This window comes from Furipterus horrens, unplaced genomic scaffold (genome assembly GCF_987537825.1).
Source record: "Furipterus horrens unplaced genomic scaffold, mFurHor1.1.pri manual_scaffold_12, whole genome shotgun sequence".
In the NCBI taxonomy this organism is placed as follows: Eukaryota; Metazoa; Chordata; class Mammalia; order Chiroptera; family Furipteridae; genus Furipterus; species Furipterus horrens.
The window spans coordinates 81,937,488-81,953,559 of NW_028327182.1; the positions used below are offsets into that span (position 1 = coordinate 81,937,488).

At 35.7% G+C, this 16,072-nt stretch overlaps 1 protein-coding gene across 5 annotated transcripts in view; it reads right to left on the bottom strand.

Moving 5' to 3' along the window:
- Nucleotides 1-16,072, bottom strand: part of NRG1 (neuregulin 1) — a 942,869-nt gene that overhangs the window by 131,251 nt on the left and 795,546 nt on the right. For 3 of the 5 annotated variants that reach the window (XM_090258890.1, XM_090258888.1, XM_090258893.1), the window contains exon 3: nucleotides 10,265-10,386. In XM_090258890.1, coding sequence (XP_090115016.1) covers nucleotides 10,265-10,386 — 122 coding nt within the window. Of the gene's footprint in view, nucleotides 1-530; nucleotides 582-2,867; nucleotides 2,919-10,264; nucleotides 10,387-16,072 lie in introns of all 5 variants that reach the window. The other 2 variants (XM_090258887.1, XM_090258886.1) reach the window with 1 other exon arrangement.

A 16,072-nucleotide genomic window follows, 5' to 3' on the forward strand; every position in this document is an offset into this window, starting at 1 on the left:
ACATTAAACAGATAAAAACTAATCTGAGATCTTACCTAGGGACTTGCCTTCAAACATTTTCATAATTAGTCACTTGCTAGCAAATTTGAATTAAGGGCATCTATATATAGTTTCCTTACTCCATCACAGCAGACTCTATATGAGCACTGAGGAGCTTTGGAAGAGAGGCCCCAATCAGCTGGATATCATGCCTCAGGCAGTTGCTAAAGGCAGCAAGACACACTTGAAAAACAAAACAAAACCCACAATGCTCTCTATTGCTCGCTCAGAAATAGGCCTCAGAGGCTGTTCAGTTATTTTCCAACATTTAAAGGCACTGCATTATTCTAAAATGACCACGTGTGTGGTATCTCTTAATATCCAGATGTATCTTAGGGGGCCCTTTCAATTCCAAATAGCAAATACCACCCTGCTTCCAACTTGACACATGGTTCCCCAGTAACAGCAGAGGGTAGATGTGAACACAACCTTCAGAAACAGACACTGTCTTGGGTTATAAACTAGTGAAGAGAATATTTAAAAATACTTACATGAAGAAGTATTTGCTCCTTCGGTTGTTACTGATATTCTAATGGGAGACTCTATAAAACACAAAAGTGGAATGATGCTTTATTGAGTCATGCCGCTTAGATTCTTACATTAGGAATTGGCCTGGCTTGGGTATCATCTAGAAAAAAAGAGGACTAGAAACCAGTGCAACTGAAAAGGTGAAGCATTTCAAAGTCAAAGGAAAATATATGCAATATTCAAAGACCACAAAGGAGTATTTCTGTAGTCCATATCCAAAGACTTTTGAAAGAGGTGGAAACAGAGTGGGTCCATCTGCAAAGATATCCCACACAAATGCTGTATGTACTTCTTAGAAACACTATGGTGAACAGATCCACACTGCAGGTGAGACAGGCAATTCCTTTTCTAATGTGTGGTCTTGATCTTAAGCAACGTGAAACTGAAGAAAATAATCCCCATATTCAGAGAGAATGAAAGTCAAGTTTCATGCATAGAGAAGATTAAAAAGAAAAGGAATGAGCATATTTTCAGGCACCTTGGTCTGCATAAACATATTGTCCAAACACTGTGCTGAAGAACCTCTAGAAGAATTACATTAGGATTCAAACAAAACATGCTAAATAAGTATATAATATAATCACTGAGCATGTACAGGAGCAAGATTCTCTTAGGGAGAAAGGATAAGGATGGAAAACCAGTATGTAAGTATAGACCTAGCATAGAACATAACTCATGCGGCTAAAAAAGCATGGGACCTGGGAGGTTTTATTAGTAAGAAATAAGAACTTAGTATCAAAGAAAGATTGAAATTCAGCAGCCAGAAAGTTACAAAGATTCAATTGAAATTCAGCAGCCAGAAAGTTACAAAGATTCAATTGAAATTCAGCAGCCAGAAAGTTACAAAGATTCAAGTAATATATCAGAAAATAATGGTTACAGTCTAAATTCCCAAGGCAAGCATCACATGAACTTAAAAACTCAGACTCATAACAGTATCTGCTGGAGTTGGACTATTAAGTCACTACTTAAAAAAAAAAAAAAAATCCCCGAATGAAATGTGAAGAAATTCAAATAACTCAACAACTTTTTCTTTTGATCTCTCTTTCCCTCCTTCCCTTTCTATTTTCCTTCCTTCCCTCACTCTCTTCTTCCTCTCTCCCTCTCTTTCTCAAAAGTAAGATCCTGTTAGAGTCAGGGATCATCCTATCCTACAATACAGATAGTTACATCTAAGTAATGACCCATGAATATGCCCTAAATATGACCAAAACAGTCTAGGATATAGAGGATTTTAGCTGTTATGATTTTTAACAATGGTTTTGAAGGGAAGATTAAAACTGGTGAAAGTAAGATTTAAAAACAGATTGTGCTGTGTCAGATTATATGGCCTCCCATAGGTTCAACAAGGTATAGGCCATAAATAAATACACTTATTTATTTATGAAGCCAAAACTTTAAATATGGGGTAATGGAAAGAGTACTGAGCATTAAGTATCTGCTTTTCTGAGCTTGCTGAACTATATGACTTAACATTCCCAATGCTGTTTTTCCATTTGTATAATGAAGAAAAATAATGTTTTGGTCCATGAATCTGTTGTCCTTATTGAATGAGATGTAAAAATCTTTGTGAACTGTAAACCATTAGGAAAAAAGCAAGTTACTATATCTCTGAAGTTAGTTTTGTATCTAGGTCTACAAAAACTTGCTTCTAACTGAATATTAATTTTTAAATATTTTAAAGTTCTGTTTATTACAGAACTAGAGAGGAGAAGAAAAAGTAAAAAAAAAAATCAGAGTAGATTAATTGAATATACAACTAGAGGAGAAATGAATGAATTATGGTTATACATGCATTGGTACAGTTAGTAGTGAGTATCTGCTCAGACTGTAATTGCTCTCAACAAATATTATAGGCAAGTGAGAAACAAACAAACAAAAAAAGCTAATGGTTTGTTTTTTAAGTTTAGTGACCCATAAATGATCATTAGTGCCCAAAGGTCAGATATATTATCCAGGAGTAAACTAGGATGGATGAAAGAGAGCAGAGGGACCTGGGAAGAGAACCTATAAAGATATAAAAATTGAATTGATAACCCAGATGTCTTCTTTACTGTGTTAATGTCACTAAATTGTATCTAGACAGAAATTTCTTCCCCTCACGCATGCCTCTCAGGCCCAAGTTCAGGCTCCATTAAGCAGAAGCCAAAAAGGCAGAATGAGCTGGAGGAAAATATCGGGGCAGAAAATAAGAACAGCTGAAATTGGGACGCAGAAAGGGTTCTGATTAGTAGAAGGAGCAGCCAGCAGTGATGCCTGTCATTCTGGTTAGTAAAATTGGACGAGCTTATTTGCCTTACCTGAAGACACATATGCTCTTTCAGTTGAGGCTGGCATGCCAGTAGTGATCTCTGCAAAAAAGAAAAGGTGATAGGATATTATGATGTACAATCAGGAGGCTGGGAACTGGTTCCACAGCCTGCCTTCAACCTAAAACTGAGTATAAAGGAAGGAAGTATTGCAAGGGCGTGATGAAAGCCAGGCTTTATCCACACAGAGTGAAAAATGCCAAAAAAAAAAAAAAAAAGAGAGAGAGACCGTCCAGACAAGCAGTTCCCCTTTCTTGAGCAAAGAGCATGAGATGAATTGTGCTAGAATAATTAGGAAGAACTCACTGCCCACACTGGGCAGCATATGACAAAGTGAAGGACAGTATATGACACGGAGGTCGATGGCACCTCCTCAGAAAGGAAGGCACAAATAGCAGAACTAAGAAAACCAGCGCTGTCGTCACAACTGTTAAATTATAGATCTTTGGGAAAATTACATTTTTGTTCAGAAACAAAAGTAGCGATGTTTCTAGTTGGGATTGATGGAAAACATCAAGTTCTGGCATTGAACTCTACATAAAATTGACAATAATAATCAAGATCCAGTGCCTTATCATATGATAGACATTTCAGCTACTGAGGGCAGGACAAAGAATAAATAGGCATCTCCCACCTGAGGGACCTGAAGAGTGAACACTATCATCATGGGAACTGTGATAGTTTTGTTCAAACTTTGACTTGCTTTCTTACCACCTTTATATAAAGAATGATGACATTGTCTAACTAATTCTGTTGCTAAAATGTAATTTTTTTCTGCAAGGCAGTGATGAATATCATTCAACCTTCACTGTGTGTATAATTATTATTAAATGGCTGATAGTATTTTACTGTTTACCAACCAGGACTAAATGATAAATTGAACCTGTTATGATATATATTATATGTACATTACAAAAGTTACCAGATCCTACTAAAATCCTAAACAGGTCAAATATGCTATCAATTAATAGCCCATTAATCATAGAGTTAGAAATGTTCATGATCAATATTGTCATTTTTGAATACAGATATGACTATTTAGGATTTACATGATAGGACCAGTCTATCAGATAACAAAAATTAATCTAGGTGGCAATATTGCTTCAACCTGAGAGGCTTCTCCAGGTTTTGTGAAACTGGAGGGAAAAAATAGCATGTGAGATTCAGCAGGGAGGCTGATGAATAAGTGTCAGGGTAAATACGAATATATAAAGATCAGAACTATACCTTAGGACCAAATGTGTTTTTCTCACACAAATTATGTATGCACGGTCCTCTCTAATCAAGCATTAGGAGGACAAACCATTCAAGGTGTGAGACTATTATCAAGCCACCAAAGTTGCCTGCATAGATTCTTATACCCACCTGAAAGGGGAAAAAGTGAAAGAAATCCGTGTGTAAGGGTGTATGAAATTCTTTGGACTTGCTCAAGCAGCAGGAATCAAAGAGGATATTCTGAGCCGGTAATATGGCAATACAGTATATATTTCTGAAGTGGTTACAACTAGTTTTCTTGATTTGGGATGCAGAAAATGAAATTGCTCTCCTTTGGGGAAAATTTAATCTGAGAGAAACTTTTTAATAGAAGATTTACAGTATTTGTCTATCTTTATGAATACCTAGAAGAAGATCCACATTCCCAAGCAAAGTGCCCACAGGAAGAGATGCTTCCCGGTTCTGTCCTTCAGGACGAGTCAATGACTGACAGCCAGACTGAAAAAGTGAGCTCAGGGTCACAAGACCTGGGCAAGCATCCCAATCCCAGCATGAATCAAGACTCTTCACATTTATTTTTGACAAACTAAGTACTTGGTCACCATGACCTTCCAAGGGAAAAAAAAAAAAACACAGAGCTTTTCTATCTTCTGTATAAAAGATCTCACGTTAGAGGAAAGGGTAACCATAACGGTTCCTTTTTTAACCAAATGTTACATTAAAATACCAGAACAGGAAGTTACTATAAAGATGTATCTATACAGAGACAACTTAAAATAACCTCCATTCCTATAATTAGATATTTATCCTGGAGACCTTTAAAAATATCTCTAATGATTAAAGTTCTAATAAAAAAAAAAACCTTCTGAATTATCTTGGTGGAAATGCAAGCTTAGAAGTTATATACTTCTATACTAAAAGAATCTTGCTAATAAGAAAAGTTAATCTTTTTATTAAAACCAGTTAGCAAGCATTTTAATGTGTGTTTTTGGTAGACTTCATAGATTTAGAAAACAACCTATTATAAGTATGATGGAAAAGAATTTTATCTTAAATTATAATTTTAAAAATATTAAATCCTGTGATCTACTTGATGTTTAAAAATCATATTTTCCTGTAGCAATTTGGAAAATTAAATGTTAATTTATAAAAGATATGTCCTTCATTAGTGCAAAATAATGAGGACTTAAAATCACTTGATCAAGTATCTTTTTTAAAGATTTAAGATGGGCATACTTAATGTATCAGCACTGGTAAAGATGACTTCAAGAACATCTTTGAGTATCTGAATTCCTGCTCACAATGAGTGCTTACTTTAAAACAAGTGAGAAATTTTAGAGTTAATAAATGGTGTAGAGACAGGATAGATACTATACACTCATCTTAGCCTTCTTGGGACTCCTACACAATACTCCATACATGGAGAATACTATACAAATTATTGAACATACCATAAAGCTTCTCAGTATAACTATAGGCTATTCACCAACACCACATTTGCAACAACATCATCAACTTGGGAGAAAGATTGAGCATAAGCCTGTTACTCACACGATACAGTTTTTTCTTAAGGACCAACTGATATATTAATCAAATTTCATAAAAATAATACTTTTCTGCTCATCACAACCAAAACAGCTATTTTACGGCTATGAGTCCAGCTGCTCCTATGGGATCTTAAATCTCTCTCAAATAATTTTCCTCCTGATTTAAAAAAAAAAGAAAAGAAAACCTAGTAGAAGATATGACTGATTAGCTGTATATTCTCCTGTGCTAATCTTTTAAAAGGCAGGAGTATTTAATTAATTTGAAAACCAGCTAGGTCTATTATTTTCTTCCCTAGTCTGATACCCAGGAGTTTTCATGAAGCTTTTTAGCTAAGAATTAATTGCTAAATTAAGGTTTCCTGTACACAAACCAAGCCAACTAAAGATACACATATAGTGTATGAGCTTTATAAGCACAGTGGACGTGGCCTTTTGAACTGCCACACTTGAATTCATAAAAGGAATCACTTGTATCCATCATGTAATGATGACTCCCTGTGAGATCCTTCTTTATATGCAAAGTCAAGTGGACTTTGTCAGGTCTGCGTAATCCCAGAAGTAATTAGCAGCTTGCATAGATTTAGACCTGTCTACTGTATGACAAATTCTTTTTTCCAAATAAGGCAGGGATTAAAAGACATTGGAAAGGCAGAAAACATATACATTTCTAAAATACAGCTTAACAAACAGATTGGTTATGTATATAGTATTTTCTAAATGATTGAAAATAATGGAAATATAGTCATCGTTTTGCGCAAGCATAAAACGATTCGAGGGGAATTTCTTAGTTTAAAAAAAAATCATCTCATTTATATCTAGTTGCTAATCAAAGTAGAGTTAAACAATGAGCTTCATGGCAGAAAGTCCTAAATACTGAAAGGGAGACTTTGTGATATGCTAATTTTCTTCTAAGAGTTATAGAGCTGTCTTAAAGGGATTAAACAGTGTCACACAACAAGGTCATCTTGCTACATTTTTTTCATTTTTTTTCTAGGAAGAAAAATGTCTCTCTTACATGTCTTTTCCGAACCCCTGCCATCCCTCCTAGAATCTTACACCAAAATATATTCTAAACATATTGGCTTAAAGAAGGCACCTGTGTGAGAATTTAAGAAAATCACAAGGAATCTTTTGCATAGGATGGAATTAGGCTAATTGGCTCCAGCAGCACACCAGGATTGTTCATCAAAGCTGCCTGAAAAGAAATTATCAAACCACAGTGGTGTACTTACTAGAAAAATATGGGAGAGAGGTGCCTAAGACAACATAAAATAAACAAAATTACTGATATTTTGTAGAAAGTTAAATTAAAATCTCAAGGGAGTTCTACATAATATAGTATTTGGATAACATTGATACCTCTAAGCCTTTTTTTGTAGGACCCCCAGAGAAAAAGAAATTCTTGAGAACTCCATTCTCTCCGTCCAAGTCAAAAGTAAATACATGTTAGGATGACAAAGTTGAGCCATGTGGCAGTTTATAACCACAGTCGAATGTCCTTTTTCTCTCTGAAAGAGTGTTTCTGGGCAACCTTTGACCAGATTCCTAGGGATACAGGGATGTAACAGTACAAAGTAGTGCTTCTAAGTCCCACGGAGCTCAGATCCATGCTGACTTTTATGATAATTGCCCTTGATCTGAACATCGCCAATTCATAGATGGCAGTGGAAGGGGGTGAAGGACCAGAATGATGACCTATTTTCCTTTCGGTGGCACTGTAACCAAGCCCCTGTGGCGCAGTGAGAAGAGTTTCCCCCCACACACAACGTGCCAGCCTTGTCGGGTCACCCCGCAGCCATGCTGCAGGCTCTGATGAGCTGCACTCGCCACCCCCCGCCTCTGAAGACGGGTGTTACTAGGCAGCCTCGTTTCCAGCTTCACTCTCCTGGGCTGAGCCCATGATAGACACCTGATGAGAAGGCAAATGATTTGTAAGCTCTCTAGGTCTTTCCATGTGGTCTGATACAATAAGTTCTTCCAATCAGGTTCCTGTGAGGGGGAATTTTATTTGGGAACTAAGGAAACAATCATAGAGAAGGAATTAAAACTGTCAGAATGCCTTAAAAAGAGCCATGAAGAAGATGGCCAGGTGGGATCGTATGCAGGTCAAAGTTTGGGATTATGAGGAAGCATAGTTGAAAGCAGGAGAGGTGAGAAAATACAACAAATAGCAGAAGAGTCCATAAGTATCTGAGGCAGAAACAGAGAAGAGCCACAAACTGCCCATGTTTACATACTTAGAGATGCCTTGGGTTCAATTCCATCTCAAGGCCAAGTTCAAATGAAGCTCTACTTCTTCCCCATGGAAGTTCTTTTTCCTTATGCTTCCCACCATGCACTCAGTTTTTACTCTTAACAGACCAAAGAATCAGCCTGAAACGCTGGCAAACGCACAGTCAGGTGTAGCGTGAGCTATCCTGGACCAAGAATTAAGGTATCTGGGTGCATGTCCCCTTTTGCTACTAAGTCTCCATTTCTTCTTAAATACAATGAGAGGGTTGGATAAGGGTGAACTCTTCCTAATGTTCTAAGAAGAAAATAAAAACAAGTCTACCTCATACTGTAACTGAGATCCTTTGTTCTCCCACAGATGCTTCAATTAAGCCCATAAAGGCCCACTCCCTGAAGAATTTCAGTTGGTTGTTCAAGAATGACCTTCTTACAGTGTTCCATGAACTTCTCTTTATTCTTGTTAGGTATAAAATGTGAATTATCAAAACCTTCCCTACTTTCATTTCTCTGCACTATAGTTGGTCAATAATATATGTATAATAGTGAAATCAATTCTTGAATGAATATGCAAAATAATGTTTCTTCTATGAGAGAAATGTAAAAAGCCATATTTTTCAACTTTTTGTACCCCCAAATTAATGAAAAAGGAACTCTATGGGTTTTTTTTTCCCCAGAAATAATATAGTGTTAAATAATTCACTGCTTACTCCAGTAAAACAGAAAACATGGACTAATCCATATAATAAATACTACTGTAAGCACTCAGTGAGACCACAACACTTAGTCTAATTTTATACTCCTGGGACTTTATGGTATGCATAGCTACACAAATCTAATCCAAGTGTCAAAATCATAAATCAATAGCATTTACCATGAGGAGACACATTGAATCAAGCCAGTGACAAACTAAGAACAAGCTACTAAAGATGGTTTAATGGGGAAAAAATAAGCCACTGATATGAATTTATAAATTTGAGTTTCAAGTAGCATCCTACAAAATTCTGCATGGGTGAAAAATAGTGGCAAAGGTCTATTGTTTAACCTGTGCTGACTAAAATGTAATGTCATATTTACTCATATAAATTTTAAATGGCTTTTTTTACATTTATAACACAGCTTCTAAAAGTAGTAATGGAATCTACTTTTCACTGTCGTCCTTTACTCTCTGTGGAGGGAGGTATTTCAAATGAAAAGAATGAACTATGATTACACTGCAATAGAGCAGTTTGTTGGGAATTCCTGAGAAGACTAGGAATTAACCTGGATTTTCCCAGTGCTTCCAGATTTTTATCTCACCCCTTTCTCTCTATCCTAGTAAGTCAACTGACACAAACTACATGTCAGTCCCCTACAGAGTTGACCCTTAAAGTTACTCTTACTCTTCCGTTGCCGGAGTAGCATTTTTACATCATCACCTTAAGAGATTGGGCCTTAGCAGTGGACACCCTTGGTCCTCTATCTACTACGTAGAGGCAGTGCAATTAGGCTTAGTTTTAACACAGACGACAGAAGGCAGGAAGGAAGTGCCATATTCATATAGAAGAAGAAGCATCTATTATTTCAAAAGCCATAGACGCTCACTGCCAGTGCATTGTCAGCCTCTATAGTAACTCCATCTAATGATGGAGTGTTGGGGTGTCATGGACAGAGAGCCACCTGCTGTGGGTTTTTCACTTTCCTCAGATAACCCAGAGAAGTTTTCAGAGGGTAGGTAGCAACTGCTACCTCCAAGGCACTTGTTTAACAAAGATCCCATGGCACTGTTCTCAGGAAAGCAGAGGCTCAAGCCTATACTTAGTAAAGAAATGCTTTGCCTCGGCTCCCTTAACTTCAGAATTAATAGGCCCCCAAAGGAAAAAAATAGGCTTACATTTCTACTACCTAGAGCGAGATGTATTACAAATACATCGAAGCACATAAGAATTGCCAAGACTAAGTCATGATTGTATTGTTTACACACACAATGTACTTATATACAATGACATATATGTATGCAAATATACACAATGTACATAAATTCTGTACATACATATGCATTCTGTAATAAATACACACATGCACACATTACATATTCTGCTGCTGGTAGAGCCAAAGACTTGACTGCCCTCCCCGACTAACTTAATGGGAGGTACAATGTCTTTCTTTTAGTGACTAGTCCTGTCTCTGTCATTCATGACCTAATCAAATCCTTTAAAAGAAATCTACACATATTTCAAGTCTATAAAACCTCAGGGAGTAGAAAGCTTTCTGGAGAACATACAAGATACTTAAAATATATGTTTTTGTATTTGTTCATAATGCTATTTAACACACCAGTTTATTACAAGTCTTACCACATATCTTGACTACTCCTCTTACAGATTGAGAAATAGGATGTAGTAGGGTATCTCTTACCATTTGAATCCACAATGGTGATATTGGCAGAGGCACTGTCATTTCCTAATTTGCTGATTACTTGGCACATATATTCTCCAGAATCAGCCAGTGATGCTTTGTTAATGCGAAGTTCTGACTTCCTATAAGATCAGAACCAAAGCAGTGTAAGTATATTTCACAGAAATACAATGATCATCAGAACATATTTCCCTGTAGTTTCAGAGTTCTCAACCCCCTCCTCCCCGCTACACATAGTATATTAAAACATAGCTTGTTAGTACAGAGACCTATGATTTTACCAAGAGTAGAAGTGAGACACATTGCATTGAAGTTCTACCATGGACACAGTCTTCATTTTATCACTCAGACCAGGAATTTAAAAGAAGTTTAATTTTTCTGTTCATTCCTCTACTACCATCATTAAACATCAGATATTTTTCTCCACTCAACTGGTAAATATTTTTTCCTCTCTGCTTCTAAATGTCACCTGCCACTAGGATTTAGGAAAGTAAAAAAGAAAAAAAAGTGTAAAATCATTTTTTACAAATCTGGTAAGGGCAGACACTTAAGGCCAGGATACATTAAAATGCTCTGCACTTCTTTTCTCAGCAGAGTAACATCAGGAAGGATGTTAATTCTGAATAAAAAGGATTTATCACTTCCAAAAGAAAATTTGTCTTTAAGATTCTCATTGCTAGAAGCATAGTACCACACAGACTATTCCTTTCTTCCTTTTAAAGTTATTTATTTATTTATCTATTTATTTATGTATTCTTAAAGGAACAAGTTTATTTTTATTTATTTATTTTCCAGATTTTATTTATTTATTTTTAGAGAGGGCAGAAGGGAGAGAGGAAGAGAGGGAGAGAAAAATCAATGTGTGGTTGCCTGTCGTGTGCCCCCAAATGGGGACCTGGCCTGCAACCCAGGGATGTGCCTTGAATGAGATTCAAACTGGTTCACACAGAATACTCTTAATGTTGACATAAATACTCATGCAACAATAGCACATACTTTTTAAGACTCTGCACATTAAATCAATATTAAGGGCTCCTTTGTAACATGGGTAGCACTGTGATTGCGTTTGTCTATGGTTTACTGTTGCACATTGCCTATCATTTAAGCAGCCTCTATGATTTAAAATCTCAGAAATGCTGGGATTGGCTCCACATTCACTAAAAGCTTTTATTATATATTTTTTTCTGTAACTATTTTTAATAAGATGAGGTTACGGTTACAATAGAAAGCCTTTTAAAAGCATTCTTGTATACTCAAGCCTAGTACTGGCTGCCTGGGCTCTTGAGAGGAAATCAACAGAGAGAGAAAAAGACAGCAATTCAGAATTACATGCAAACCTCCCATAAATTATACCTTCCTAGTTTTTTAGTGAATTTCCTGGCCTTTTGCCATATAATATTGTTAGTTAAATTAGAATGATTATTCCAAGTTTAATTCCTACTCTTCTCCTCCATTCTATCAAACTGAACCACCCAGTTCCACATGTAAGCCTTGTGATCTTCCACCTCGGTGCTCTGGCATGTGCCATTTCTTCCTCCTCAAATGGGGACCCCATAATCCTAACTATCAAGATACTAGAGGACATGCTCACAGAAAACCATCTCGAATTCCAATTCCTTCACCAAGATTTCCATAATCCTATAGCTGGAGCTGCTCTCTCCTTGGTCTAGATTCTGACAGCTTTGAGTACTTCTCCCATGATTCCCATCATGCTTCCAGTATGTCATATCTCTCAAGTTGGGATGCACATCCTTGAAAGGGGAAGCCAAGATTTAAACTTCTCGGTAGCCTCACATGTGCCATCTTGATATCACTGCTTTGTCCTTGGCACATCCTCAAACATTATGAGATAAATGTGTGAATAAATGAAGAAAACATCTGGATGTTCTCACTTAAGCCCTCTGCAAGACATGCTGTTCCTACTGTTGGCTGTAGGAAAGGAGGACGCCATGTGAAGAGGGCACAGACAGCCAGGGCTAGTCCAGGGCAAGGGCAGCCACAGCCAAGCCAACATATGGATTGAAAAAGACTAACTTCATTAGCTGTGACTCAGAACAAAGTCAACAGCTAAACTTGAGAAAACAAAACAAAAACAAGAAAGTGTACTATGCTCAAAGTAAGTTTAAAAGACATCAGATTAAACAAAATCAGGCTTCCTTCTTTTACTGTTGTTTTTTGAAATCCTACAAGCTTTCTCAAAGTCTTTAATATGCTAACGTGTTCTGTTTTTCCAAAAGGGAAATATATTATTTAGTTTCTCTCAAACTTATTTGACCATGGAATCCTTGTCATTCACGCGGCTTATCTGTTAATATTTTCTAAAAATAATGGTCTACAGAACAAAGTTGATAAGAAATGGACCTGATATAATAAGGACCTTACTTATCCATGTAATGAGGGGATGACCCAAAGGCTGTTTATACAAGGATGTTCACATATTAATCAGAAAGGTTATTCATAGAAAAGTTTCCCTGAAGTATATCCTTATAAATCAAAATAGATCATTTTGATTGCAAGCACCTTAGCAGGTAGAGATTAAGATTTAATAATAAAATGTAACAGCTCTTAAAATTATCAAAATACAACAATATTAGGATTTTTACCCCCTGTCAAGTTCTGTTAACATTTAAGCATGGTTTGGGGTATGCAAATCTAGTCCTTTGAAAATATATTATCAGCTATTTGTACACTTCATTCATACATGACGTTTCCCTCATAACAGACACCTATGAATAATAATGAGAAACAATGTAATGAACATTACAATAAGCTTGTCCATTCCAAAGTAGCATACTTAGCTGAAAGAATTTTCATTAACAACCGTGGAACCACTAACAATAACTGACAGATAAATTATGAAGAATGTCAGGATTGGACTAGCCTGGTTTTCAGCACAGAATAAAAAGTGAATTCCTAAAATACGATAATAGTAATTTTTTGGTTAAGCCCCAAAACTCTGAAATAAGGTAATTAAAACCGCATCCCAAGAATGTACAACACTCCAAGATTATTGCAATTCCAAGAATAGCCTTTCTTCTTATCTATATAAATCAAGGAACAGTGTTTTATGATATGTGAAGAGTTCTTTCTTGACCCTGTGCCATTATTATTTTAACTACAGAACTGAATCAAACTGTAAGAAACATGGTAATCAAATTTATAATTAGCATAATTAAAGGGATAGTTCTTAAAATCAAAATTCTCCCAAGAGACATGGGCATTGTTTTCTGGAATATTACTCCAAGTAATGTAAATAAATGTTATGCTTTAAAAAGAAAGAAAGAACAAGAAAAAAGAAAAATTTCCTATGCTCAGATAAACCTTACATTAAACAAAATTAAATATATTTCTTTACAACAGTTCCTCATAGTTGTTTCTAGGCAAATATGTACGGTGAATTTCTAAGACAGGCATGACATGGGTAAGGAATCATTTCTATAGAAAACACTCTTGGGAATTCTAGCACTGACCATCAATAGGCCAAGACCAAGATTCAATTTAATCAAGATAAGTATAACAAATACATTCAGGTTTAAAAATTGGTAGCAGAAATACAGGCTGAAAGAGACATGCCTTAACAAAAATATATACAGAAAAAAAAAAAGATTTCAATTAGTCATGTATTTAACATGATTCCATTTTAAACAACTAACAAATTAAAAAAAGAAAAAGAAAGAAATGTACCGTTCAGTCAAATCAATATTAAAAGAGCATAAATCAAACAGGATAAAAGTCTCAATATATTGCTCACAGGCTAGATCTCATCTAGAATATTGAATTATGTTTTGAAGTGGCATTTGATGAAAAATACCAACAACTACAGGACTTTAGAAGGGGTTGATCAGAATTGAAAAGGGTGCAGAGAATATTCTGTTAAAGAAACAAAGGCCCCACTGGCAGGCAGTTATAAACAAGGTATGAGTTGCTACTTCAATACATTTCATGATTGTCATCTAGGAAAGGAAAGTGTTTGGAGAAGTTCTTGAAAGAGAATTATGTCTTAGAGGAAAAAGAGGGCATATTTTAAATAATATTCTAAGAACAATCAACAGGGTGCTTGTGAAAGAGTTAGGTTTTCTTCTTTGGAAAGACTGGAGTCTGGATAACCACCTGTCAAGCACACTCTTAACAAGAATATCTCTATGCAGGGAAAGATTAAATTAGATCAGTGATTTCAATCATTTTTGCAAAAAAAAATTTTTATTTTAAAATGAAAGCTTAAATCAGAGCCTCGCATTTAAAAATACGTTAAAGAAAATAAAGTGTTCAGGTCAAGGTGGTTGGTAACCCTTTTTTCCATTCAATGGAAACTTAAGATTCTCCAGGGAACCAATGGGTAAAATCACTGATCTAGGTGCTCATGATTAGGACCCCTTTGAATGCTCATGATATACATAACTAGGAGATTCTTCAATCCTTGTGTCCTAGAGAAGGAATGGGAAGTACTGTAGGAAGAGTAAAAATAGACAAACCTTTCTTGAAAATCATATATTGCAACAATTTGGGGCTTTGATAAGCATACGGTCTATAGAAAGAATGTTAACTTGTACAAGATTACTGAAATTGCCTTCCAATCATAAAATTCATTTTTTGCTGTTTAATTGATAAGTTATCTGGGAATCTAGGAGGGCTTGAGGTTTTGGTGGATTTTTGTTTTCTAGAAGTATTGAAAGAGTTAATTTATATAAAGTGTTTAAAACCATGTTTGAAATATGGTAAGCTCCTGATAAATGTTAGCTGTTGTCATAATTACATTCTACATTCCTGCAGTGTTTAGATTTTTACAATAAGCACACATTACCTTTGAAATCAGAAAATACAGTACAATGTAAAAGTAAATTAATACAAACTGATTTATAAATAAGTTCTAAATATTAATTTATTTTTCTTTTTTGTATTGAAATGCACACTATGTTCCTTCAGTAAGTGCTCACTAACAAGATGGATTCATGGTTCCAATACCTACTATCTCATTTTTCTTTTTAGCTAGATTCTTCCATCTAGTTTACATGCCAAGGCAACTTAAATGTACAGGGGGAATCATATTACATAATCCCATTGCACTGATCTCTAAAGGAATCACATATGAACTCTGTGTGTGCACATGTGTATGTGTGTGCGTGTCAACACAGCTTCAGATACAGTAGAATTGTTAATAACAAGAAGGGGAGAGGGACTTCATAGGCAATATAGAACAAGGCACTATACCAAATGCCTCGCATAAACCATATGGAATAGGCACTTGGTATTCCCATTTTATATGAAAGAATTTGAGATTTTCCTACATATAAAGTTAAAATGAGCTCCTGGAGCTGCTAAGCTAAAGAGAAAGGATTATGTATTAACTTTTTCTATATGTAGAGTAAAAACCCTGCAGTGATTAACAGCAGAAGAAATAATTTTTTAAAAACTTAAATTTGACAAATGAATAGAGCCAATTTTAAACAAAATTAAAAATATAAAAGCAGAAACGAAGAGAGACAAAATTAAGAGCATTCAAAGCTGTGTGCCATACACAGGCGATAGGACGTCAGCCTTTAATATGGCTAATATAGAACAGATATTTAAATGAGGCCAACATGACAGCCCCAAATATGAATCTGCCATGCACTGAACTCTTTAACCAGTTTTCTTCATCAAAATCATTCACCACAAAGGAAACAAGAACAAAGGAATAAGCAGACGTACACCAATGGGGGAGTTTCCATTTCTTTTAATTGGTCCCATACTTTGCTTGGCCAAATAAAACAAACAACGGCTCAAATGTGAACTCAAAATCACAGGAAGAACATGTAGGAATGTAGTTTA